The sequence below is a fragment of the Pelodiscus sinensis genome, chromosome 11 (genome assembly GCF_049634645.1).
Source record: "Pelodiscus sinensis isolate JC-2024 chromosome 11, ASM4963464v1, whole genome shotgun sequence".
NCBI lineage: Eukaryota > Metazoa > Chordata > Testudines > Trionychidae > Pelodiscus > Pelodiscus sinensis.
Window position 1 is genome coordinate 34,697,769 of NC_134721.1, and position 27,520 is coordinate 34,725,288.

At 48.1% G+C, this 27,520-nt stretch overlaps 2 protein-coding genes across 5 annotated transcripts; one reads left to right on the plus strand and one right to left on the minus strand.

The window, feature by feature from the left end:
• The first annotated feature begins 1,303 nt into the window (after positions 1–1,303).
• On the plus strand, positions 1,304–25,004 carry LOC102455031 (sororin). Of its 2 annotated transcripts, XM_075939147.1 has the most exons (7): positions 1,304–1,581; positions 1,993–2,092; positions 11,820–11,929; positions 15,380–15,442; positions 22,621–22,659; positions 23,111–23,644; positions 23,828–25,004. In XM_075939147.1, the coding sequence occupies exons 1-7, from the start codon at positions 1,348–1,350 to the stop codon at positions 23,906–23,908; spliced, it is 1,161 nt and encodes a 386-aa protein (XP_075795262.1). In that variant the 5' UTR covers positions 1,304–1,347; the 3' UTR covers positions 23,909–25,004. The 2 variants fall into 2 exon arrangements, with proteins under 2 accessions (XP_075795262.1, XP_075795261.1); XM_075939146.1 differs by lacking the exons at positions 1,304–1,581; positions 1,993–2,092 and adding an exon at positions 10,345–10,545.
• On the minus strand, positions 2,701–10,377 carry ZFPL1 (zinc finger protein like 1). Of its 3 annotated transcripts, none has more exons than XM_006136571.3 (8): positions 10,235–10,377; positions 9,858–9,968; positions 8,189–8,300; positions 7,531–7,724; positions 7,171–7,246; positions 6,417–6,593; positions 5,834–5,966; positions 2,701–5,593 (listed from the first exon to the last, which is right to left on the minus strand). In XM_006136571.3, the coding sequence occupies exons 2-8, from the start codon at positions 9,957–9,959 to the stop codon at positions 5,404–5,406; spliced, it is 984 nt and encodes a 327-aa protein (XP_006136633.1). In that variant the 5' UTR covers positions 9,960–9,968; positions 10,235–10,377; the 3' UTR covers positions 2,701–5,403. The 3 variants fall into 3 exon arrangements, with proteins under 3 accessions (XP_006136633.1, XP_006136631.1, XP_006136632.1); XM_006136569.3 differs by having other exon boundaries at positions 6,417–6,602; positions 10,235–10,375; XM_006136570.3 differs by having other exon boundaries at positions 5,834–5,963; positions 6,417–6,602; positions 10,235–10,373.
• Positions 25,005–27,520: the final 2,516 nt, after the last annotated feature.

A 27,520-nucleotide genomic window follows, 5' to 3' on the forward strand; every position in this document is an offset into this window, starting at 1 on the left:
TTCATGAACACAAGCAACTTCTTTCTTATTTATACCCACGTTTCTGTAACTTGCACTCCAATACATCTGGAGAAGTGGGCTTTACCCATGAAAGCCTATGCTCTAATAAATCCATTAGTCTCGAAGGCAAAATACAGGCTGTGTGCCGGATCCGGCCCACCAAGCTGCTGGATGTGGCTCTCACGCTGCTCTGCCAGGACTCTCAGGCACAGAGCAGCCAGCCACTTCAGAGCAGCTCCACACTGCTTTAAGCAACTGGCTGCTCCCTGTAGCTCTCTGCTCGGAGTGCTGGGGGAAGACTTCATGGAAACCAACGAAGGGAGCTGAGAGATTTTGCTGATGGCGGGGGCAGCCCGCAAATCCTCCCCTTCGCCCCAGCACCCAGAGAAAAGAGACACAAGGAGCAGTAGTGGGCAGGGAGCCTGCCTCAGGGTCCTTCAGGGCTTCTGACCAGGAGTCATCTAGGTAAGTGTTCCCCTGCCCCAGCCTATCTATGGCACCCCAGCCTCTCCCTCTCCCAGGTCACCACTGCTTTCTGACCAGGTCATCATCCAAACCCTCTGCATCCCTCCTCCCTAAGGTCACAACTCGCTCCGAGATCCTGCACCCCCTTTTACATCCCTCCCCCAGGCCAGAATCTTCTGCACCTCCTCCCAGAACCCTGCCTGCATCCCAAGCCTCTACTCCAGATCTCAACTCCCTTCTTCACCCAAACTCCCGGGTTTCCTTCTGCACTCAATTTCCATCCCAGACTGCCCCATCCCACTTAACATAATCTTGGAGTGACCCCACATCCAAAATTATTGCCCACTCCTGCTCTAAGGTGCCACAGGATGATTGTTTTTTCAGTGGTTACAATCTGTTAGTCTAGATCCTAGTTTAATCTGTGGATCCATCCACAAACCTAATCTATCATCTAATCTATCCATCCATCCATCCCTTTACACACCCTTCTATTCTAATGCATCCAATCATCCATGCCCTCTCACACTATTTAATCTGTCCAAACAACCATTCATCCCATTGCTAGCTAATATCCCATATTTGTTCATGTAGCCATCCATAATCTATCATGCATGGGGACAATCTAATTTAACACGGTGGTATCTCAAATTGGGACTAAGGGTTTCTAATGATTCCCCATCCTGTGTTTTCTTTTCCCCTCTCACAGTGTCCCTCCACTCATACTTCTGCAATCTCTCCTCCTAGTCCCTATGGCTTGGCTGCAAACTGTTCTAGAACTCATTTTTTTATGATCTCAGAACCACTCCTAGCCTGCAGTGAGGTCATGCCATCACTACAACCAGCCTCCAGCCTGCCTTCTGGAGCTAGTCACTCCTTCTTGGCATGGTCAGCAGGATAATTACCAAACACTTGGTTCTTACACCTAGCACAGGATGGGGAGGCATGAGTTGGAAGGACCCTTTTGTCACTATTACTTTCCCCAGCAAAATAATCTTCACCATTGCTTCCTTCCTGATGTTGCTAGTGCACATGGGTGTCTTTGGGGGAGACCTGTACCACTTCTTTGTGACCCAGAAATTCAATCTTATGAGCTTTCATGGCACCACCGTACTACTGGTAAGAGGAGTCCCCTTGCTCTTGTGTCTTGCAGCTTGACCTAGAGGTTAAGGCACTAGCCACAGGTACTTTAGACTCCTGCTTTCTACTCCATGTTCTGACCTCAGGCAAATCACTTCATCTCTGAAGTGGAGATAACCCATCCCTAATGGACAGGGACATACAGGTTCTGGCCATTGTCAGACCTGAGGTCCCACTAAGGTTGGCCTTTCCTGTGCCACTAATATATTTGAATACTGAGGTATGACTATAGCATGAGGGGGGCAGTATTAGAACTCCTGGGTTCTATTCCAATCTCTGAACAGGAGCAGGAAGACATTTATGAGGGAAATGGGGTCTAGCAGGTTAGCACTGGGCAGTGACAGAGGAGGGAAGAGTTCTGACCATCTCCTTTTGCACTGGTCTCTGCAGATATCCCATGTGATAAGTTTTTACTGGGCCTTGCTTGGAACATTTTACACCATTGAGGCTCATGACAGAGTTCTCAGGGGGGTTGCCCTGACCTCGTTGGGTAAGTGACTCCAGTTAATGCCTGAACTGATGGGTGTTTTCAGCAAGGGCAACAGGAGAAGCGCCACTTTAAGTGGTGGGGAGAGGAGGGGGGCCTAGAGTCAAGACTACTGTGTTCTATCTTCAGCTTTAGCTGAGGACTGTACTCTAGTGGGAGCACCTTCCACACCCAGCAGACAACCCAACAATTTGCATGGGATATGGCTGCTGTAATTTAGGCTCCCCACCTCAGAATCAGAACCAACTGGGGCACAGCCAGGTGACTCATGTATGTGAGAGCGAATGTGTGGACACTCCGTTGTTTTGGGGGACTCAAGCACTTTCTCCCCCAGCTGTTTAGCTGTCATGTGGGTCCAGCTGCAAAGGGTACTTGTGAACTCCATTCCTTTGACAAGGGCTCTGATTCTATCCCCTTTAGTGATGAACTTCGCCCTCTTTGTGAGCCGCTTCTGCCTGGACTACTTGACTATCGAATACAGGGAGGAGATTCACTGAGACCCAGCCTGACCTTGTCAGCAGCCTTGAAGAGGTGCACACACAGCATTCACCCCTAGCTCTGTTGGAATTAGGAAGCGGGGAGGAAAGGGGGCAGTAACACACTGCTGAGGCTGTAGCCAAAATCAAGTTTAATAACAATACAGGATATTGCTGTAGTGCTAGAGACAGTGTCGTTCATTAGTCACATCATCTTCCTGGGAGGTGGGAGCAAGGAAGTCATGACAGCCAGAATCTTCCCAGATGGCCAACCCTCAGTGGTAGCATTTGGCCACAGGGCTCCTCCCATTCCACAGCAATGGCCCATCACTCAATTCCTACCCCAACAATGATCATAGGGTAATGCTAAGGGGCACAACAGAGGGGGAAGAGGTTCTGACATCCCTCTCCCAATAGCCACCCACCTTCCCCCCTCCCCCCGCCGTGGAATCCTAGAGGACTCATGTTCACAGCTCTCCTTTCCACTGGCGGTGGCTTTTGAGGAAGGTGATATTTTTCCTCTATTGCCTTCTAGGTTAAATTCTATACCACCTGCTCTACTCCGGAACTAGCAGATCCAGACAGTCATTGTCAAAGAGGGGCGGGAGCTGGAAAGGTTGCAAAACAGCAGATCTGCACTAAGGCGCAGTCAAAGATCTGGAAGCATGAAAGGAGTGGGATTGGAGGTGACTGGATTGGATTGGTGTGGGGGGCAGGTTTCCTCTCTGGTCACTGAGACTACTTGGTGTATTTCACACCCTGTGGGAAGGATTATTTCCTATCAACCATTTCAATAAATAGAAGGAAAGAGGCTGTGTTTAAAGCATGAAATCCTTGCCCATCAGAGCTGACAGCCCATAAACCAGGAAGTCTCTTCCTCTTCCACCTCCCTTCTTTAAACTCCAGTACTAACCAGCATGTCCCATCCCCACCCTAAACTCCAGAACAGGGCAATACTTCTCCCCTCACACCCCCCTTCCAGTGGTGGACATCCCACAGCCCTCATGGTGTCAGCTCTGTACAGACCCAGAAGTGACCAGCTTTGGAATTTCACCCACCCACTCCTATAGGGTCAGGGGGACACCAACCCCACCCCACTCTTGTTAGTAAAATAATCACACCCAAGAGGCCCAGACTCCTTCCCTTCCCCCTGGTATTATGAGATGGGAAGTGAAGGTTCCCTTTACTAAGATGATGGCAGGAGAAGGGGTTTCAACATCTCATGGCTGTAAATAATGCAGGACATAGAGTGGTGGATCTTAGTTTTCACCCCTCCCATTCTGGTAAAGTTAAGGACCAGGTAGTTACTGGTGTGAAAAATCAGAATTGATGAAAGTATGTTACACCTCTCCCATGAGGGGGCAGGGGGGAGGGAGAATAAGGATGTGACAAGGGGCTGGTTCCTGTCATTTGGTTCAATGAGAGTTCTCACCCCCGTTTGCAAAACTAGTTGGGATCCAGCACCCATTTGATTTGAACCCCCAAAGGATGTGTACAAGGGGAGGGGGGGATGATGGGAAATTCTGTACCACTCCCAGCAAAAGAGAAGGGCAGTTTTATGTGGGGTCTATAGAGTGGGATGCCCCATTCCCAAGCAGGAAAGGAGGCTTCTGTTGGAACAGGCCTCCTCCCAAAAGTCTTAGCAGCTGGCTGGATCAAACAGATCCTCTGTCACCCATCTAGTTGAGACCAGGAACATAACTGCACCTTCCTCCCTGGGGCAAAGGGTTTTTCAGGGATAAGGTTGAGGAAAGCACAAGTAGAAGGACTTAAAACCAGAGAGCTCTGCAGTGCTTTGACTACAGGAATGGACCCATCAAACCTGGGATGTTTTTCACAAGGCACCTCTGAGGAAGCAGAGGCTGCCCAGGATTAGAGAATGGAAAAGGGGAACAAAAGGGCCCTGAACCCTTTCAAACACCTGCATTAAGACAATCACGTTCTCACCCGCTAAGACAGATTGGGCTGGTAGGGTCCAAGTTCTGGGCAGTTGAGGGACTTGGGGGATAAGCCAGCTCCTAGGAGAAGGGCATCAAGCCGAGGGTTGAAGGAGCCAGATGCCATTGTCAGGGGAGAAGGGCTGTAATACCAAGTAGTTCACACTTCCAAGAAGGTGCAGGGTATTTGCCCTTCAATGTTGCTAGCACCCAGCTTTCTGCAGACAGGCATGGAAATGCCCCATTTTCCTGAACACTCACCACCAGCAGGAAACTGAGACTTGGGGCAGGGAAGTGACTCACTTGAGGTTGCACAGCAGGGTCAGCAGTCATTGGGAACAGAACTCAGGATCCTAGCTCCCAATCTCCCTGCTCTGACAAACAGATCACCCATTCACTGTGGGCTGGCAATGGAACCCAAGAGTCCAGGCTTCCATTCTTGTGCTGCCTCTCACTTACCCCAGTCCTTAGCCACACTCGCACCAGCAGCACAAGCCCTCCCCGGTTACTAGTGCTTGAAGCTTTCCTCTTCCCTTGTCCTGAACAGCTCCTGGGGCTGATTCTCAGCTGGAGCAGGAAGCGACTACAGGGCTCATTCCAGCCCACGGTGGGGTCCCCAATCCATAGCTGTACAAGTCTCTCCATCCCTCCCAGTCCTGCTCTGCCCCACCCCACCTAGAGATTTATTTGAGTCTCATTTTTAAAAAAGAGGCCAAAGTCACTTCACCCCCCCACCCCCATCAGTTTCATGTTTTGACTCTCAGCTGAGCTGACCCAGCAGTGTCCTGGCTGGGGGCTACCCCTTGTACTCCCCCCAGCACCCCACTTGCAGCTGCCAGTCCCCAGCATCCCTGCCTTGGCAGGCCAATCTCGGAGCCCAGGGAGGCATCACCAGCTCAGTTCATTCCTGGCCCACCCGGATGTGAGGGTTAAACATGGGGTCCAGGTTGGGGTCGTTGTCAGCCGAGGCCCGGCCCAGCTTCGACATGATGATGATCAGGGTAAGAAAGCCAATGCCGCCGATCAGGAGGATGATGACAAACCGTTGCATCAGGGATCGTGGCTGCCGCTTCTTGGATCCAGAGCGACTCCTGCCAGGGGGACTTGTTATTAGCATGAGAATAAGCAGTGCCCAGAGGCCCACAGTGAGAGCGGGGCACACTAGGGCATGTGCATCATTAGCAGTACAGTACCATAGTAGCACCTAGAGACCCCAAACAAGACTGAGGACACATTAGCAGTATTATGATAATACCTACAGATTCCAATTGAGATTGTAGCCCTATCACGGATGTGAAGTGGTTCCTCCCACCCCACCACTGACCACTTACTTCAGAAGCTGTGCAAACCAACTGAGCGCTGGCCGCCGGCGGTACTTGTCCTCATCGCAATCGATCTGGGTACCTGGTGCCCTGCCACCTCCACCTTCTCGAGTGTCATAGACCTTCCGCGGTGTAGAGGCTGCTGGGAGATGGGGCATGTTAGAGTGTAGCAGAGAGCCAGAGGCACCAGGAATGAAGAATGCAGGCACCCCCAACCATATTTTGTCCCTCACTCCTCCAGACTAGATAACTCTGAGGCAAAAGATTGTGGGTCCACCATAGCTAACAGGGCTGAGGAAGAACTGGTTTATGGGTTATCTTGACCCCTAAATCAGACAGGAGTGAACAAAAAACAGGCATAGATGCTACAACTAGGGGTGCTATTGCACCCTCTGGGCTGAAGTGGTTTACATTTTGGTTTAATGGCTCTCAGCATGCCCATTGTACAAATTGTTCCAGGACCCGTGGTATCAAGGACATGACACACACAACTGCAAGCCCACTCAGAAGGCAGCCACTGAGTCCTCATTTCTTAGGGGCTGTATCTCACTGAATACCACCTCCTGCAGGGGAGGACAACTGCGCTGCTCACCTGCATTAATGGTGATGGTCTCATTGCTGGCATTCCCCATGTCGATGACTGAGTGCTCCTCCTTCACGCCCCCATTGTTCACACCCTGCTGCTGCGGTGGGGAGGAGAGGCCCGGTGAGGCACTATAGGAATAGGTTGAGAGGGCACTTTGCTGCATGGTCTCCTCTGAGCCAGAGCCTGCAGTTGCTACCAAGAAAAAAGGGAGCAAACTGAATCCAGTGTGGATTGGGGGAGCCTAAGATGGGTGGCTTCCATCTACAAATGTGAGACAGCAAACTATGACCCACTGGCTCCATGATTCTCCATGTCAGGGACAAACTATAACTTATGCCCTAGAACTGAAAGGTCTCATATCCCATTCCTTAATCCCTGAAAGCCAGCCAGTCTTCCCCTCCCATCTCTTGAGAAAAGACAATCGACGAAATTGGACCCCTTGGTCTCATCCCAGACAACAGGGAGATGGCGATTCTGAAACAGATGTCTCAGTTGGTCTCAGCCAGTGTGAAAGGAGGGGATATCAGACTAGATGGGCCACTAGCTCTGATCATCTGAAGAAGTGGGTTGTGCCCACGAAAGCTCAGGAAACCATCTATATTTTTTGTTAGTCTTTAAGGTGCTATAGGACCATTCATGTTTTAATTTTTTTTAGATCTGATCTGTGTGGTGAGGGTGGAAGAGGTACATACTGGGCTGTATAGGACATGTTCAAACATCTGTGGAACCATTTTTATACTCATAGCCTGACAGCACTCACCAGAGAAGCTAGACCAGTCAGTGTAATCTGTGGTATCAGGTGACTCTGTTTCTTTGATGTTATCAGCCTCATCAATCTGAACAGAACAAAAGAAAATTGCATCAGCCCTTAGACACCAAAGCAAACTCTTCCCTCATCAACCCAGCCAATCCCAGACTTTGTCTGCTGCTCAAGCTGGAAACTAGACCAAAACTGGTGTCTCTTCTGTGCCATCTCCCAAGAGGACAAAGGCTGAATATCTTGTTCCCCATCTTCTGATGAACAGCTGTATCCATCCAGCTTTGCTGTCCTCCTAGCTCCCATCTTGAAAACTCCAGAGAGCCACAGAACAAAGGGGGAACCTCAAGGGTAATCTCTTACCAGTGGCAGCCCAAGCCCAGCCCGAGCCCAGTTCACAGTCGAAAGTTTCTCTCGCAGTACTGATGCCACTGGACTGACCAGGTTGGCTGGAGGGAAGATAGGACCCTGGCAGCTGGGACACTGGTAGCCAGCTGGGGCTGTGTTCTTTGGGAGCTGGTTTGCCATCTCGTTGAGACATGACCAATGAAACAGATCTGCAAAGGTAAAGAGCATGGAATGTCTTTAAGTGAAGGGTCTAGATCGATTACTCCCCAGATGTCTCTTAGTCAGATTTACTTCACAAACATCCCCCCTTCCATTAGTCCCCAGGGGCAGCACAGCTGCTGGAAGGTGAACTGGAGATCATTCTGCTATAGACACTGTATTCATCCATTCACTTCTCATACTTGTATGGTCTTTACTCCAACACTCAGAGGCCAATTGGCTCTTAAGTAGCACAAGGGGGTGAGGAAATCTGTATTTAGAGATACTCGGTCTGAAAAAGAAGTCACAAAAACAGAGTAAACAGAGTCATGCTGACAATCACTTTTCTGACTCAAGTTTTAAATTTGCTTTAAAAATAACCAGACTTTGGGGGCCCAGTCTGTCACTTGCTAATGAAAAGAAAACCAAGCAAAACTGTTGAAATGCCCCAAACCCATGGCTTAAAGCACCTCACCATAACACACAAGCCGGGCAGTTTCTTTAGCGGACAGGAGGGTGTTGCAAAGACGACAATTGGGGTTGTAATCACTATCCTGAAGCCACTGGAGATAGGACTGAACAATGCACTGGAAAATACAAGAAGTTAGTGAGAGAAAGCCCATGGCTTGGAGGAGGTAGGGGTTGCTATTGGAGAAGCAGCACATGAAAAGACTTACAATTTTTAAGGCCAAAAGCGACCATTACATTTAGTTGAGTTTGAACTCCTACTACAATCCCAGAATCTCCCTCAGTGATTCCTGCATCAAGCCCATAACTTGTGTGTGAGCTGAACTATCTATTGAAGAAAGATGTTCACTTATTACTTAAAGACTGCAGAGGACAGAGAATTCATCATATCCCTATGGGGAAGCATTTGCAGATGGAAACATCCAATGAGGTCCATGCTAACAGGACCAAAATTATATAAGGATCAGACAAACCATGAGGATGGAGTCTACTGCTAGATATTAACAGGATGCACCATTCCAGAAGACATGACACAGGATGGGAAAAGCTTGATAACCAAGAACTCAAGTTGATATGTGGTAGGAGAGGACTTTGAGCGCAGAGGACCTTCAATTAGTACCAACCTGGATCAAATACAAGCCACTGTCCAAGAGGGGAAAGCCCCATATCCCATTCCCCACCCTTCTGAGCCAGCCAGTCACCCTCCCTGGGGCCAGATTGGAACTGATGCCCTACAGCAGGGGTGGGCAACCTGCAGCCTGGGGACCAAATTTGGCCCACTACTTAATTTCATTTATCTGGCAGCAAATCTCCATACCACAAGCATTCCCCCTAAGTGCAGGGGAAATCAGGGAAGATGTGTGTGCTGTCCCACATCCAGCTCTAACGGGAACAGAAGCCAAGAGAAGCTGTAGCGGTGGTGCCTGCAGGCATGAGCAGCATGTACCATGCAGAGCTGCCTGAACCCACTGCATAAGGACTTCTTCTGGGAGCAGCACAGAGCCAGGTCATGCAGGGGCTGGAAGCTGCCTCAGGTAAGCAACACCCAGATGGAGCTGACAACAATGTTCCCTCTAATTTTTTCCATCCATGTGCACCCAGGCATATTTTAATATTTACCAATAGAAAAACAAAGCCTAACTGTGGGCATGCTGCCAATCAGCTGGGCAGCATTTTAATTTCTCCTGAGTGGTTGCACAAGTACATAGATTACAGGTAACACTGGACCACACCCTGAACCCCCTCCCGGAACCCAGCTCCTTCCTAGACCCCAGGTCCCCACTGCTCCAGGTCAGAACCCCCTTCCATGCCCACAACCCAACTCCCTGCCCTGAGCCCACTCCTGCAATCAAAACCCCTTAACCCCAGCCCCACCCCAGAACCTGCGCACCCTTCCAGAGCCCTCATCCCTTCCTGTATCTCAATCCTCTGTCTCAACATGGAGTTTCTCCTGCACCCTGAACTCCTCATTTCTAGCTTCACCCAGCACCTGCATGCCAAGAATCATGAGCACCGTCTTGTCCGATTGTGGGGGAAAGCTTGAGATTGATTTTTTTCTGTACTCCAGTGGCCCCTTACAGAAAAAGGTTCCTCTCCCCTGCCCTAGAAACTCCCATTCCCTAGCAGTCCTGAGATGCCACAACTCAGCAGCCAGACGGGGGCTGGAATCCAGTTACCTTGGAATGGTTTGCGACGAGGCAGCTCTCACAGACATTCACTCGGTGCTCAAAACAGAAGAGGTTGGTGACTTTCCTTTTGGGGCATTTGCACAGCCCCATGGTGCTTCACTAGTAACACAGCGGGAGAGAAAGGGCACTCAGCAAAATCAAAGCCCAGACCGACCCCACAACCCTCCCAGTGGTAGGGCAGAACCCGGGAGTCCAACACCCCCCTGCTCTGACCACTGGACACCACTTCCCTCTCCGCTCCAGGGAGGAGCCCAGCGATCCCGGCTCCCATCCCCCACTCTGACCAGGGGACAGCAGGCTCCAGGAGTCCTGGCTCCCAGCCCCACTTTGCCCCTCCCCCTCCATAGGGTACCCCCTGGACTCACAGGCTCTACTGGGGCTGAGTGCGCCGCTGCCACGTCTCTTCCGGGTAGGGTGCAGTTTGATGACGTTCCAACCTAACCGACTCCCCGCAACTCGGCGCGTTCCGGGGAGGATCGCGTTCGAAGCCTCGCGAGAAGGGACCAGACGTAGCGGCTGCGTCACTTCCACTGTGGCGGCGGGCGATTCGAACGGGGCTTGGTGGCGGTTTCCCACCCGCTTGGCGCGGAGCGGCCGGGCCCAGGGATGGCGGGCGGGGGCCAGAGGCGGACCCGGTCGGCGGGCGCGGCCCCAGCAGGGCGCGGAGCGCGGGGGGGTGAGTGTGGCCCGGGGCTGCCTATGGGGCGCTGGGGCGAGGGTCTCCCTGGCGGGGAGCGGCCTGTGTTGCGGAACGGGGTGTCTGGGGGCGGGGCTCGGGGGCACGCGCGGGCGGGTTCTCTGAGGGGGGGGCCTGGGCAGGCGGGGGGCGTGGCCGTTGGGGGCGCTTGCCCGGAGGGGCGTGGTCTCGGGGGCAGCAATGCCCCTTAGGGGGATTGCAGGCGGAGCCGGCTTAGAGCGGATTCCCCTCCCTGAGAGCAGCATGTGGAGGATCATTTGCTGGAGCGCTGTGGGGGGCTGGAGGCGCAGGGTATGAGGAGGAGGTGTTGCTCCCTGTGGGCCTCTTCCCTGAGGCTGGGCCAGAGTTCTCACTGGAGGAGCAAGGTGTAAGGATGTTAAGAGGCGGGTACTTGAGTAATCGTGTTGTGGATACAATTTGTATCGATTACACCATTAGTCAGTGTGCGAAAGTGCTCAGGAAGAGCCACCCCTGCTGCGGCTCTGCAGTTTAAATGTAGTAGGAGCCAGGTGTGCAGGCAACCTAGCTCCAACTACAATTAAACTGCAGAGCCGCAGTGGGGGTAGCTTCTGAACCTGGCATGAGCCAAGCTTGCTCAGTCCTGGCTCAAGCCAGCATCCCCTGTCCGTGGAGGGTCCCACTGAGGAGCTTGTGTCCTCCCACACCCTGTACTGCTGTGGGGCACCAGTGGAGGCTGGTCTGGCAGCAGCCTTAGTCCATGGGGGGTTCCAACTCCCCACTGGAGCTCCTTGTGGACAAGGGCTGTGCTGGAGCAACCTCCCTTGGCTCCCACCAGAGGCAGTATTGTGGGAGAGGAGGGGAAGTAGCACCGTGAAGATGGTGCTGGGAGGAATCAGCTTTTAAGCTGGCTTCTCCCAGCTCCTGCTACCCCACCCCTGCTGCCTTTGATATAGAGGCAGCAAGGGGGAGAGGAGAAATGCTAGTAGTTGACTTGACTACCTGACTATGCAATAAGCCTATGCTTATCAGCTAATCAACTACTCTCTTATATCACTGGTAGGGTGCGTAGAAATGTTCTTTTAGTTTGGAGGATTCCTTGGGAGTAGGATGCAGGACTGGAGGGTATTTCACAGTTTCCTAACATGGTATGCCTATAAAAAGGCAAGCACCAGGAGTTAGGAAAGTACTGAGAGGTAGTTAAATGTCCCCATTTTGGTAATTTGTATGAAGAGGCTTCCTCATGCAGTGGGAACAACTAATTTTCAAACATGTTTTCTCTTTGTCACTTTCAGATGCTGTCTCTCTTTGTCCGAGGCGTAGGTCCGAGAGGATTGCAGGGTCTCCTACCAGGCGTGCCTCCCAAAGGAAACCTTTGGTAGAGAAGAAGATAGTGGGGAGCCCAGTGAGTAATAATGTACTCCTGTTAGTCCTGAATGTTCTCAAACCCAGCTGTGGGAGGATTTGGAGTATGCAGTGGAAGCCCTGAAAAGCTAGATTTCCCATTCTGGACAACTCAACAGGCTGTCAGCTTTAAATATTGTCCTGAGTTGTGCCCTCAGTCCAGAAGCATCCCCTGTGCAGAATCCCGTGATGCTCTGATCACTTTTATCTACTCACCCAAGGCACTTTCCAGTTTGTACTGTTTCTTAATTATTTGGATCATAAGCTCTCCAGGGCAAGTGTCTTACTCAAGTGGTTTGTTTTAAGGATGTTAAGGAATGGGTATTTTGCTAATCATGTAGTTGTTAAAGGGATGCTTGCTCTGGGACCACTATGCCTCTGCATTTTAAATGTAGTAAAAGCTGCTGGGCTCTTACTACATTTAAATGCAAAGGAGCAGCAGTCCCAGACCTGAACGAGCCAGGACTGCTTGGTCCCGGCTCACGCTGAGTCCAGTGGTCCCTGTTGGTAGCGGCTTGGCTGGCTGTGGGCAGGGGATGCTCCAGCAGCAGCCCGTGTCTGCGTGGGGGCCCAGTGGCTACTGCTGGAGCAGCCTCCCCTATTCCCTGTCCTTGCTGCCTCTGATAAAGGCAGTGGAGGGGGAAGGCAGAGAGGCAGGTGGCACGACGGAGACGGTGCTGGGGGGAACCAGCTCTTGTTCTCTTCCCCCCTACCCTGTCCTTGTTGCCTCTCATATATCCCTAGTTTGTTGTACAATGGAGAGTACACTCCTTACTATTGCAAGGCAAAGGGTGGGCTGCAAATTTGCTCTTTGCTTTTCAAAGGCTAAGACGTATCCTTGGTCCTCTAAGGAAAAGCTACAGCTTTCCAAAGGGTATGTCTACAGTGCACGGCAATTTCAGGATACCGGAGGTATCCCGAAATAGCTACCCCATGTGTACACGAGCTGCCCATTATTTTGAAATATTTTTCTAAATAACGGTGCATTATTTTGCCATCCTAGTAAACCTCAAAATAGCGCGTTATTTCAAAATTTGGCACTGTATAGATGCACCAAATTTCAAAATAGTCTTTTGACATAGATTCGAGATAAGATACATAATTTGTGTAGCTCAAATTGTATATCTTATTTCGCATTTAGGGAATTTTGTAGACGCACCCTAGGAATGGATTGGACAGATGTGCAGACAGTACTGTGCTTGGAAATATGAAAGCTGTCAAGAGTGTAAACTCTTTGCATGTTAAGGGAGCTTTATAAGTAATGCGCCCCGTGGTGGGCTTAGCTGTTGGCACTGTGTACAATAGTTAGGGCTAACTAGAAGTTTTTCCGGTCTGAAATCCACTCAGTGGCCTGCGAGAGTGAATTCAATTTCTTAGTCCAACACCACAAATTACTATGTTGCTTAACTGATTTACTCACTGGGTGTCATCCCTAGCAGAGAATTGAATGGGCTGCAGAGGATAAACCCTTATTTACTAGAGATAATTGGGGAGGGTAGGCATTGCCCCTATTGTACTTGGGCTGTGGATAGGCAGAGCCAAAGATTTTAAGCCCATCACACACCTGCACCCATTCTAGTCTGGTAGGCATACCTGCATACCATAAACTAGAGAGCCTCAATCATTTTTGACTCAAACCCATTGCTTCTGTTTGAGCTTCACCATGCCTTACTAGGAGTTAGACTTCGAGTATAAATAGTATCATATTTTTTATTTCTAACTTTTCATACAAGAATGATACATGCTCCAAAATAGGATACACAGATCCAGCAGATTGTAAGATTGTAACTGATAGATTGCATGTGGTATTTTATTTAAAGCAACTTCAGGTTATGTATATTTATAGTCATAAGCCAAATGTCATGAAGCATGGGGGAGTGGAACTGTCACAATTACTACTCCCTAGCACAGAGTCCAAGTGACTAGGCAGATGACAAGGGTTTTTTGAAGTATTTCATCAGCTTGGCCCTGTGGACTGTGAGAACACTTGCTCTAGATGTGGAAAGAAACCAGGGTCTATGTTAGGATTTTGTGGTACCCAATGATAACCAAATGAATCAGGTGTTTGGCGAAATCAAGTCTCTTCGATGCTTCGTTCAGTTCAACGAATCTTTATTCAATGTGCACAAAGGGAGACCCTGGTACAAAATCAGCCAGAGCCCCTCGAGAGAAGCCCCTTCCTTTGATATTTTGTGACACATGGCAGTTACATAACAGGAACCTTTGGCGAATCATATCACATTTCCATATATAGACTTGTTTACCACATGTTTGTACGTTTCCACTCCACCTGTTGAGCCTCCCCCTTGGCCTCTTTCTGGAAATTTTTTTATATATATCTAGAGAGATGATGGTCACTGGGCTACTGGCTTTCAGCAGAGAACTCATATACCATCCTTGAGTCTGAACTATTATGCATCTGTCTGATCCAGGAATCCTTGTAAAAAGCCCAAACCCTCTGTCAGTTGGCATCAAGAGATCCCTGAGTCACAGGCTGCTTAGGAGTTTCTGCCATCTGGACCCTCAGGAGAGGCAGAGGAGCAATTTCCACTTTATTTGGCTACATCTAGACTGCAGGCTTCTTTGGGAAGACGCTTTTTCGGAAGAGATCTTCCAGAAAAACTTATTTCGAAAGAGAGCGTCCACACAGAAAAAGCGTAAAGAAAAAGCGATCTGCTGTCTCGAAAGATTGGTTGGACGCTGTCTCACATTTAAGTTGTGGTTACTATGAACAGAGTGGCCACTAGGGCATCTGTGCTTTTTCCTGGAGGCCGCCTCTTTCAAGAAAAAACCCTCTTCCCCGTCCACACACGCCTTTTTCTGGAAAAGCTCTTTCAGAAAAAAGGCTTGTTCCTCGTAGAAAGAGGTTTACTACTGTCGGAAAAACCCCTGTGTTCTTTCGACTTTCTGTCGAAATAATGCAATTGCGGCGTGGACGTAAGTGTAGTTTTTCTGGAAAAACTCTGCAGTGTAGACATACCATCTGTGACCCAGGAATGCTTTTTTTTTTTTTTTTGCCTTTATTGATTCAGTGTTCCTGTGGTTACCAGAAGACTCTCTGCTTTAAGCAAACTATTGTCACTTCCCCAGAAATCAAGGTCACTGTGGGTCCATTTATCAATAATAAAGTTCATGGGCCTCTAAGCCTTATCATGGTAACTGCATAAGCTAATATGTTACAGGATGCAGATGAATAGGTTCCTTGTGTTACTGTTAAATAAAATAAAATGCTAAAGGTAGCTCAGTGTATCATCCAAGATTATTTGTGTTCCAGTGTGATCTTTCTTTCCTTGAGCACATCTGTCTGTTTTGTCTTATGCTTAGATTGGAAGCTTTGTGGAGCAGGGCCATTTTTAGTTATTTTACATCACCTAGAGCAATGGGGTTCTAGGCTTTACTATAGTACAAGAAATAAATAATAAGTCTTGTTTCATTTATCCTATTTATGCAGCTTCCAGCTCCAGTGGTGAAGCGATCAGTCTTAGTGAAAAAGATCATGCCCCGAAAACAGCAGGTCTGTGAGTCAAATCTTCCTGTAGCTGTCTGTCTGTGTACACACATGAACTGAAATCTGTTTTGATTGTACCGCCCAAGTCCAAACCAGCCCCAGACCACACATCGCTTTTCAGCCTATAGGATATATATACAAATAAAGAATTAAAGTTAGCATAAATTTGATTAAGGACTCTCCCAAATTCACAGCCATATAAAATGCATCACAAGCCACTATCTTTGTGTGTATGTGTGTCTGTGTGTGCGTGTGCACACGTGCGCGCTTTTACCGTATGCCATACAGATTTCACCAGGGCAACCAATGTTTCTCAAACTAGGAGTACTAGCCCCAAAGGACAGTTGCAGAAGCTATTAAGTCAGGTTATTTTAGGGGGTCCATGGTATTGCCTCCCTTATTTCTGTGCTGTCTCCAGAGCTGGAAAGCCAGAAAATGGCAGCTGATGGCTGGAGAGTGGCAGCTGCTCCTTGCCAGGCACCCAGCTCTGAAGGCAGCATCCTTTTAACATACCAACTATGCCATCCTTACTTTTGCACTGCTGCCTTCAGAACTGGGCAGCCAGAGAGCAGCAGCTGCTGACTGAGCATCTAACTCTGCAGGCAGCAGCACAAAAGTAATGGGAATACCATCCCATGCCACCCTTTCTTCTGCACTGCTGGTGGCGGTGGCTCTGCCTTCAGAGCTGGACTCCCGGCCAGCAGGTGCACAGAACTTAGGGTAGCAGTACTGCAACCCTCCTTACAATAACCTTGCAACCCACCTACAACTTGTTGGGCGAGGACCCCTACAGTTACAACTCCATAACATTTCAGATTTACAAAAGCAACAAGGAGTCCTGTAGCACCTTATAGACTAACAGATGTATTGGAGCATAAGCTATAATTTGGCTGTTGCATGAATTTGACGAAGTGGGTCTTTGCCCACGAAAGCTTATGCTCCAATACATCTGTTAGTCTATAAAGTGCTATAGGACTCTCTGTCACTTTTGCAGATCCCGACTAACACGGCTACCCCTCTGATACATTTCAGATTTAAATAGCTGAAATAATGAAATTTATGATTTTTAAAATCCCATGACTGTGAAAATGAGCAAAATGGACCATGAATTTGGTAGGACCCTATTTATATGTGTACGTGTTGTAAAGAAGGTCCCAATCAGCAAGTAAAAGAAGGCCATGAGAATTATTAGTATTATGGTTCAAAAAGAGCTGCATTAACAAGATGAAGGAAAACTGCCCAGCTCTCCCCACTCCTTTTCTGCTAGTAAGCAAGGAGTGATAGGGGAAGAGGAGGAGATAAGATTTACAACAGTCTTTCTTCAAGGCCTTTTCTTTCTTATCTGGATTAAGACTCAAAATAAGGGTGAATAGTCTCAATTTGGTTGTTAGTTGAAGCCAATAATTGGCAGTGATTTTGCTTGTTTGATAAAGGGCATAAAAAGTAAACTCTTAAAAAGTTCATTGCTAATATCTTCCTGACCAATATGTAACTAACTAATATGGGTCTAAGCACCTGTGGGTTTAGTTTGTTTGTAAGCATCTTGATCAAAAGCTTATAAATATTTTGTTCCTGTTTGGATGCAGTAATTTGCTTACTAATTAGACTGTTTAGGCACATTTAGAGCAACTGTATAATTTGGCTGTTGCATTTAATAAAGGAATTTATGGATTAATGTGGTGGTTTTCCATGTCAGTATTAATGATTTCCAATATTATTGATAATTCCACCATAACCCACTGAGAAAGGAAAAGCAAACCTCATTTTGTTTCTGTTTCCAGCTCTGGAATGGAGGGCTGTCCTTTAGAGCAGAGTGGACTGGATGACAGGACTCAGGCTATTAGTTCTGGCTCTGCAGAAGGTTTTCTGTATCATATGTTATAGGTGAAGCAAAGAGTACTTAAATGAGTTGGGAAGGATTATGCAAGGCTGTTATTAGGACCCAGGAGTCCTGGCTTCCAAATCCTGCTGCTCTAACCCAGTAGTGACTGTTCTTCCAGAGCTGGGATAGAAATACAGGAGTCATGGCTTGCAGCTGCTTCTCCTTTATGGTAAGTTGGGTGCGATACTGGTAGAAAGACTGTGTCCAGTTTCTGTTTGCAAAGCATAGTTATGAATGGTTCACTGTCAAACTGCAAGAGTGTATAGAGAGGGCCCTCTCTTGGGTCCAGTACTACTCAATGCTTTATTAATGACTTGGATAATGGAGTGGAGAGAATGCTTAAAATCTGTGCATGACACCAAACTAGGAGGGTCTGCGCTTTGGAGGACTGGATTAGAATTCAGAATGGTCCCTACAAATTGCAGTTCTTTTTACTGAATTTCATTTTGCTGATTGCAGATCAAAATACCACATTTAGCAAGAAAAAAAATCAAATGCACTAGCACAAAATGGGGAATAACTGGTTAGATCAGTGTTTCCCAAATGGTGTTCTGTGGAACCCTGGATTTCCGCGAAGTGAAAATAAGGATTCCGTGAGAAAATTCCGTTACAATAACATTTTATGATTTAAAAAAAAGTATGTGATTTTTGTTTTTAAATATGTGAAATTAAACTAAATGTTGATCTCATGACTGTTATTAGGGGTTCAGCAAAATTCTTTTGAGTTTAAAAGGGTTCCGTGGCCAAATAAAATTGGGAAACACTGGGTTAGATGATGGTACTATGGAAAAGGTTTGGGGGGGTTTAGTGAACCACAAATTAGATATAGTTCAGCAGTGTAGTGCATTTTCAAAGAGGCTAGTATCATTCTGGGATGTATTAATAGGAGTGTCATATGAAAGAGATGAGAGGCAATTGGCTTATTCTGATTGGAACTGGCGAGGTCCTGAATGTCATGTTCTATCCAATTCTGACCTCTGCACTTTAAAAAAGATGTGGGCAAACTGGAGTGCGTTCAGAGAAGAGGAATAAAAATGGTAAAACCTCACCTATGTGGAAATATGGAAAAAACTGGACATGGTAGTCTTGAGAAAAGAAGCCTGATAGGGACCTGATAGCATTATTCAAATACATTAAATGATGTTATAATGAGGCCAGTGATTAATTGTCCACTGAAAGCAGGACAAGAAGTAATTAGCTTAATGTGCAGTGAGGGAGTTTCAGGTTAGATGATAAGAAAAGCTTTCAAACCTAAGGACAGTTTAGTCTTGGAATAAGTTACCAAGGGAGGTTGTGGATCCCCTATCATTGGAGGATTTTAAAAACATGTTAGACAAACACCTGTCAGGTCCTGCCTCAACACCGGCAGATCACTTCCAGCATACGTAGCTTGCAGTATTTTGTACTGCTACTTGCCTGGAGATGTTATTAATGGCACAGATACTGTGTGAGCACCTGTTTAGACTTACAATATTCCCATTCTGATTGCCACATCCCAGGCTCCTATACTATGGGGAATCCTCAATGAGCCCAAGTCACTGTTAAGAGGTACTGAGAGATACTCCCCACTGTTACTTAGCCTCCGTCCATTTCTTCAATAGCGAGTCACTCTCTGGTATCAACACTTTCCTCATGCAATCTTTGGGGGCTCTGAAAAATACTTTTAGTCAGTACTGTTAGAGCATTCTCTGGAACCACCTCACCAGCCTCCCTGTTTAATCTCAATACTGACACAAGTTCAGGTCTCTTCCCAGGGCCTGGAACCACCAGTATCTACACCTCTGGCCACCTCCCAATGGACCACTGCTGGCATGGGGTCCTACTCTTTGGCCTCTTCACCCCATTCTCATCCAAGGGTCTTTACCAACGTTTTGTCAGCTATAGCAGCCTATCTTTGCCAGATAGGTAGGAAAAGATGATGATGCCTAGTGACTAGCTCCTGAAAGGCCAATCCTCAAAGTACAAAGAGCAACAAGCAAGACCCTCTCATTTCTCACTGTTTCATTCACTGTTTCTCCATCTCAAAATGGAGATGTTTATCCTAACACCCATACAACATATAGGTTTAATCTGGGACATTCTGGGCCACTCATCCTTCCAGAGCATACTTATCTGAGGGCAGATTCACCCCCATGTCCAACCTTGTTTCAGTAATCTAACAGAGTCCACTAACCCCTGCAAGTGTTCACCTACAACTTCTGGATCATGTGACAGCCTGTATGTTTACCACTCCCATTTCTGATGTGTTCAAGCATGGCTGAGAACCCCCCACAAACACAACCTGTCCAAGCAGGTGTCAGTACCTCAGAAGGGCCTTGATTCTCTGGACTAATAGAAGGACCCACAAAAGGAGTTCTGTTTGTATAGCAACCTTCAGTGAAGAGCATCACCATATGTTGGGGTACAAACCCAAAACTTCACAGTTCAGGGCAAATGGACAGCTCTGGAGGCAATACTCCATCTCAACATATTGGACCACAGAACAGTCAGCTACACTTGCCATCACTTCTTACACTGCTGTGCTGTTATCCTTGATGCATAGTATTACATCAAACAGTATGGAGGAGCAAAATCCCTGTCCTTATGCACCAAAGCCATAAAACGATGGTACTGGTGCCCATCACACTGGATACTGATCTAAGTGCTTTTCTGCAGCCTTCCTCTCGGATTTCTTTTGACCCCAATTCACCTTATCTAGATATCGGGATCAGTCATCCATCCCAGTCTTATGGTACTTCACTTCAAAGCATGACTACTCAATGGCTCTCTGATAGAGAACAAATCTGCTCTCCAGCAATTCAGATGGTGCTCCCCAATAGCAGAAAGTGCACAGTTAGAAATACTAATCTGCAAAAGTGGAAATGCTCCAGGTTTGGTCCAGCCATCAAGTTATTCTTCCTGTAAAATGTTCTTTAGCTCACAATCTCAATTACTGCTGAATTTAAAATCACAGGCTTCTTGCTGCGCTCCATCAAAGTTCACTTAGCTGCCATCCCAGCTTGTCATCTTCCCAGAGAAGGCCTCTCAGTCTTTGCTCAATCCGCTGCTGCAAGATTTGCCAAAGGTCTGTTCCACATCTTCCCTTCGATCAAGGAACTAATCTCACTTTTACTTATTGGTGCTCTGAGGAAACCACACTTTGAACATGTGGGAAGTTGCTGCCTCCTTCATTAGTCCCTCAAAACCTTGTTCCTTTTTGCCATTACTTTGAATGGACAGGAAGATAGTGGAGCACGGAGCCTTGAGAGCAGACCCACCATGCTCATTTTTCTACTGAGATAAGATGACAATGGTCCACATCTTTGCTTATCTCCTCAAGTTTCTTCTGAATTCCACATTAGTCAGAAGATTAACCTACCAGTATTTTACCCCAAGCCTCATTCTTCTAGACAAGAAATGAGGATCCAATACACTGAATGTTAAAAGAGTTCTTGCCTTTTACCTTGACAGAACTAGACCCTTTTCAGGTTTCACTGGGACTCATTTCTGTTGCAAAACAAATGAAGGGACATCCATTCTCCACCTGAAGACTGTCTATGTGGTTTGCAGGTTGCATTCTATCATGCTATGAGTTTTCAGGGGTTCATCCCACTCTCCAAAAGTTATTGCTTGTACCACCAGAACTCAGTCTATACCTGTAGTCATTTTCAAAAATGCATGCATCTCAGACACCTGCAAAGCAGCCGCCAGGTCTTCGCGGCACACATTTACCAGTACAGACTGAAACGCTCTTAACTGGGATTCTCTGGTCCAGCAACATCCATGGTCTGGCACAGATGTTGCAGGACCAGAGAGTCCCAGTGGAGGGCCAGTGGCAAGGATTCCTGCAGGGCTGTGGGCTGCCCTGTGGGGATGGGAGGGCAGCTGAGTGGTGCAGCTGGCTGCCCAGAGGGGTCAGTGGGACCAGCAGGAGGTGGAGAGCCAGCCAGGAGGCTGGTGGCTGGGCCAGGACAGCTTGTGGCAGGGGTCCAAAAATGACCTCCCCTTTTCTGGCAAAATCCCTTATCCAGGACCGGTCAGGTCCTGAGGTGCTGAACCAAGGAAGTCCAACCTGTATTACACTCTCATGCCCCATTCCAGTACTGATGCAGCCTTTGGTGGTGCTATCCTACAAGCCGTATTGAATCCACTTTTTTGGCATCCCTCCTCCATTGTGGAGGGCCTACTTGTGGGTCTGAAGATGTGGAGCGCCAATACAGGCTCTATTGAAGGAGAGGTTATTTACCAAGTACAGTAACTGAGTTCTTCAAGATGTCCCCCTATGGGTGATCCACTTACCTGCTCTCTTTCTCCTCAGCCCTGGAGTATCTTTCTTTTGGGATTTCTGTGGTTGAGAAGGAACTGCATTGACATCAGGTCTAGCCCTCCCTACATACCTTCATATCTGGGCACAAGGATCTCTGGGATGCTACGATGGAGCCCTGAACGCTGTGGACAAAAATCTGCAGTCAAGAGCATGTATGTCCATGTGGAGCACTCATAGGGCATCTTGAACAATTCAAGTTACTATCCCAGATAAAAAGCTTCAGAGGGGTAGCCGAGTTAGTCTGTAACAGGAAAAACTTAAAAAACATGTGGATGGTATCTGAAGAAGTGGGTTTTGCCCACGACAGCTCATGATACCATCCACGTGTTTTGTTAGTCTTTAAGGTGCTGCTAGACTATCTGTTGTTTAAGTTTATCCCAGATAAGTAATTTCTCTCTTTTTGATAAAGAGCTCAGTCAGCTTAGTTTTTCTCCCACCATGAGGCATCTTCCCCCCAGCCTGTCCCTAAATCATTTTTTGGCTGAAGTTAGTTGCATTAATTTCCTTTTTTGCCTTCCAGTCTGCTGTTGCTTTGTCTGAAGCTAAACAGACCTCCCCCACACAAAAATTATTGTAACCTCTAGGACTTTTGTGTTCATGTTTAATCCTTGATTCCTTATACTGGTGTGGAGTAAATGAAAACCCCACTGGGGGATATGGGATAATTAGATACCTGACATCTTGTGGGGGACAGTTGAGCTACCTTCTCTGTGCATTGCTGAGCACGTTCTCATCCCAGACACCCACTCCTGAGGGATCAGAGTGTTGAGTTCTGAACTGAGACATCTGATGTTTGGGAAAAGATCTGACTTTTATGAGAGTCCTAACAGTTAGCATTGGGGATGGCATCTCTTTCGAAACACACGATAACAATGTCCATGCTGTGTATGTGCACGTCTGGCTCCAATGTTACAGACATGTTTTGTGTCCTTTTGTGACCCTGTGTCCTGCTGCAGCCTTAGCACTAACTGTAATTTATTCATTTGTTCCTCCAAGGTGACTGGTACTGCTGTGGCTCCATGGCGCAGCCCCAGGGTGAGTGTCTATGTTCTCCTTTGGGTTTGAGTAGACAGTATATTGAATATGAAGGGAAGGGGATGGTCCCTTGGCAGAACTGGGTTCAAGTTTCTGCTCTGAAAAAATCTGGGTCTTGGTTTCTGTGTCTTAGTTTCTCATCTGTAAAAACGGGGAAGATGTTATAGGAGATATGGACTAAGATTCCTGGCTTTTGGGGTGATGGTGTGACCTAAAAGTTGGAACAAGAGGGATTGTAGGTGACAAGTAATTACTAGAGTTGGGTTTGCTCCACACACCTGGGTTAGTCTTTGAACTTGGCTGAGCTGCCTTATATTTCCCATTTCCTTTAGACAGCCCTGAGACTGAAGTGTTGATTGGCCCTGCCAATAAGAAGCAGTTGAGCGACTGCATAGAAGATAGGGCAGTCAGAAAGATAAAGCCACTTTTTGAATCTCTTTTTTCCTTGCAGCTATCCCAGAAAGCAGGAAAGGAGAACTTCCCACTGGAGAGCAGCGAGACCAAAGGATATGGAAGCACCGATGCTAATCCAGTCTTGGCATCATCTCTCCCTGCCAACACCTCAGGCCCTGTGGCAGTGGAGAAGCCTGTTCTGTCTACGGTTAGCACCAATGTATGTGACTCCTCTCCTCCCCAGGATGAGAGGGATGTGCTGATGTCTAAGAAAGTGCGCCGGTCCTACAGTCGCCTGGATGCCTCCTTTCATCACAGCTCCCCAAGGCACTATACCTCACCCAGTTCTAACCTGGACATGTCCACACCCACGTTTAGCCATGGCTTGCAGAAGGGTTCGCTCTTTGGCTTTGAGAAGCTCCTCGTGCCTGATGCACTGGCAGACGTGTCTCCAGTGGGTCAGGTTTGCCCTTCCCAGGAGTTGCCCCTGGCGCGCAAGGCACTGGGCTCCAGTAAGGAATGGGACACAGACATTCCTGGCATCTCCTTTCATAAAGAGAAACGGAAGAAAAAGAAGATCCCCCAGATAGATGTGAGTGTTGCCTTTGGGATTGGTGCTTGGACGGGAGGAGAGGGTAGATCTGGTGGGCAAGGACCCCGTGTTCTGTTGGTGGGGGGTGGGGTGGGAAATGGTGCTGCTCTATATCAGCTTGTGCTTGTTACAATTACAGTTTTGTGTTTTTCCCTTTTTTTAACTTCCCTTCCTCTGCTCTAGAAATCTGAATTGGATGAGTGGGCTGCTCAAATGAATGCAGAGTTTGAAGAAGCCGAGCAGTTCGATCTTCTTGTGGAATGAAGCTTCTCCGCAATACTAATCTTTTGTATATAGAGCTGTAGTATTAGGTGTGTAATGGCAGTAGAGTGTTTTCAGTCTAAAAATGAATAAAGTGGCTTTGTCTCTCCTAGCTTTAGAGCACAGCCATACTGGTCATACACCAAAGGGCCTGGTCTCTTATCCACTCAGGGGAAATGTGCAGCTGCCCAGGTGACTAGGAAGGACCCACCCAGGGAAAGATCAGCTCCTGCATAGGCAGCCTCATCATCTATTTCCAGGCACTGCAGCCAATCAGCTCTCTCCATTTCCAGGTCTGGGGCAAACCAGGTGGGCTGCTGAGCAGATTCCTCTCTACCGTGGGAACTCTGCTGAACCTCTCAAGCCAACTGAGTAGCTTATGCCCCCTCTCATAGTCTAAAGCAAGGAACACCATTTTTACACTTACATTTCATTCTTTGAGTCATGAGTTCTAGGATGACTGACCTGGTCTGGCTGGAGTAAATTTCTACTTTTTGCACATGCCACAATGTATTCCGCACATGAATGGAAAAAATTAGAGGGGAATATTGCCACATATCCAGCCCTCCTCCCCTTTAACTAGTTGCTTAAGCCTGTGATTGCTGGGATCATCTCTGGAACCCTTTTTTAAAAATTAGCATCTTCCAGTCATTTGGTACAGAAACGGATTTTTAAATGATGAGATGCTACTGTCTGTGGTTTGTAACCTAAGTTCCTAATAGTGTAAATACACCACTTTATTACTGTTAATTTGTAAATTAATGTTACATGTAGCAAAACTAGAAGTACTAAAAATTATGGCATTCCTATAACCCCCACTGGAATGGGTTGAGCTTATGTTGAAAGTCAGTGCTGCTACTTTCCCCTCCGTCTTTCTACCTTGCCCCTCTCCTTCACTCAGGGTGGTGGGAGCAGATGGGAGAGAGAGGAAGGCCCAAACCCCACAGAGCGCCTTGGCTGGGGAAGGATGCCAGCCTGATGGTCTTCTAGGGGCATAGCTGGTCCTGTTCCCAGTCTCTGCACCTCTCTGCCTATGGGGGAGGGACTTGCAAGATTAGTATGAATAATGACACTGGAAATAAAATGTTAATGTTTTTCATATTTGTTTAAACAGTTTCTAAATCCATCCCAATTTCATACAAAAAATGTAATTAAACCCTGGTAGTTATAAGCAATGTGAAGAATAAGAAAGTGTCATGGTTGCCTTTTAGTGGCTGGTGTTTTGGCCAGCTCTATCTTTTGTAAGGCACGTACCAGGGCTCCCTGCAGCTAGGTCACTTTCCCCACCTGGGCTGTGCTGGTACCCGTTTCTTACACAGGTCAGGCAGGGAAGTTACCTAGATGTGGGAGCCCTTCAGTTGCTCCTTGCTCCCCCCATAAAGATGTGATGCATCCAAGTTAGTTTTCCCATGTGGGTGCAGAAGGACAGGGAATTAGGAGTGCAAGAAGGGGAGCAGGCTTTTGGGGTGGTATTCCCTGTAAGCTGTGCACTTGTGTGGTCATTCAGGAGATCAGCACAGCACTCACACCTAGGTTTTGTGTTTCTACGGGTAGTGCACATTCACCCATGCATTGGTGCATGTAAAAATGTATCCTGCAAAGAGATTGAAAAAGATTAGAGGGAACATTGCTTTGGGGCAGCAGGAGGGTATGAAAGCCAAGGGTCCCAAAATGTAAGTTTGCCCAGAGTGCCATTTTCCCTTAGGCTGCCTATTTCCCAACCCATTACCCAGAAAGCTTGGCTCCTTGACGTTGAGCCAATGAGAGCTATTGTCACAACCACTCTTCAGCCTCCTTGCAGAGGGAATAGGCAAGGTGCTTGAGAGTAGGCACTTAGAGGCCAATACCAGGTTTGAACAAAGCACCCCCATTGGCTACAGCCATGACCAATAGGAGATTAGCCATGCCCTGTTTTAAGATGCATGTGCTTATGTCCTGAAAGGTCTTGCCAATATTTCCCTCCCTCCCTCTGAGGTGTTTGGTTCAGGGTGGCAGAAACAGTTCAGCAGGGCTGGAGCTGCTCTAATGTGGGCTCTTCCTGCCTTGCCCCCAGGAAGCTCTTACACTTGGGCTACGTCTAGACTGGCCCCTTCTCCGGAAGAGGCATGCAAAGCAGGCAAGTCAGAATAGGGAAATCTGCGGGGGATTTAAATAAAGATGGCCGCCGCTTTTTTTCGGGCTTGGGGAAAAGCCGGAAAAGAGCGTCTAGACTGGCGCGATCCTCCGGAATAAAGCCCTTTTCCGGAGGATCTCTTATTCCTACTTGCAAGGAAGGAATAAGAGATCCTCCAGAAAAGGGCTTTATTCTGGAGGATCGCGCCAGTCTAGACGCTCTTTTCCGGCTTTTCCCCAAGCCGGAAAAAAAGCGGTGGCCATGTTTATTTAAATCCCGCGGGGGCTATTTAAATCCCCCGTGGATTTCCCTATTCTGACTTGCCTGCTTTGCATGCCTCTTCTGGAGAAGGGGCCAGTCTAGACGTAGCCTTGGGGTGACTTTCAAGAGCCTTGCACACGGCATATCTCAGTGACCAGCTCCCTACCTGAGCATGGGGGAGGCCGCAGGGACCCTGTCTGAGTCACTCCCCACTTCGTGGGCTTTCTAGCACAGGGTCATGCAAATCCCCTCAATTAGTCCACCTCTCCCCCCACCTCCTTGCTCCGCTGCTTTTTACCCCTTTGGCTCAGTACAGCCTCATGTGCACAAAGCCTGTGCCACTGACATGCTTTGCACCCACCCCTCTGTGCTGCATTGCCCCATGAAAAGCCCCAGGCAGCACGAGGCCCTGGCGCTATGGAAAGATGGGAGACTGGACCCCTGCCATTGGTAGCAGCACGAGGCCTGTCAATGTTACATGCTCCAGGCTCAGGAAGGGAGGCTGAATGCTACATCACTAATGTCGATGAATCTAGGCATCACTGGTGCTTCAGCACAAGGCTCAGGCTGTGACAACGTGAGTTGCAACGTCAGTGCTCCTGTGCACCCAGCTGAGATTTCCCCATCCCAGAGCCTACGTCCTGCATGTCCAGAAGCCATGGCTCACCTCTCTGTGCACAAAGCACAACTACCTCTCCTCCCACCCCAAAAAATCCCCCTTCCCCTTTTCGTCAGTCTTCGGCCTCACTCTGGCAGGGGTGAGAGGCTGTTTTTCCCCAGCCCTGGTACTTGTGCAGCTCATCAGTAAATGCTTCCCTCCATTTCCTGCTCCCCTGTAGGACTTTGACTCTGGAACAGCTAATTTTGACTCTACAGAACTTCCAGGGAGGACAAAGGGGGCAGGCAGGATGGACTGTGGGAATGGCAGTCAGCCCTCTGCTGCCCTCTGATACAGTCACTAGTGAGGAGTTTGGGGGGGAGGCTGCTGCTAGCAGTTTTGTCACTGTCCCCTACCTCCAGCCACATTTCCCAACTGCTTGTTTAAGAACTGATTAAATCCATGCTCCATTGATCCCTGCTGGGGATGCCAGTAGGGAGCTGGTTCTAACCTTGCTGTATCTTTGCTGAGGGCAGAGGGATCACATGATATCGATCCAGGAGGGGAGGGGAGGGCTAAATGCTGCTCTCTGGCTATGGCAATGGAGGCAGAATCCATGTCTAGTTTGTGCCCAACAAGGTTT

Coding starts and splice junctions, on each gene's coding strand:
- ZFPL1 (XM_006136569.3), bottom strand. CDS start 9,959: ATGGGGCTGTGCAAATGCCCCAAAAGGAAAGTCACCAACCTCTTCTGT. Junction 8,301..9,857: donor TCGTCGCAAACCATTCCAAG/GTAACTGGATTC, acceptor TGTATTTTCCAG/TGCATTGTTCAGTCCTATCT. Junction 7,247..7,530: donor CTGGGCTTGGGCTGCCACTG/GTAAGAGATTAC, acceptor TGTTCTGTTCAG/ATTGATGAGGCTGATAACAT.
- LOC102455031 (XM_075939147.1), top strand. CDS start 1,348: ATGGTCAGCAGGATAATTACCAAACACTTGGTTCTTACACCTAGCACA. Junction 1,582..1,992: donor ATGGCACCACCGTACTACTG/GTAAGAGGAGTC, acceptor TGGTCTCTGCAG/ATATCCCATGTGATAAGTTT. Junction 15,443..22,620: donor TCATGCCCCGAAAACAGCAG/GTCTGTGAGTCA, acceptor TGTTCCTCCAAG/GTGACTGGTACTGCTGTGGC.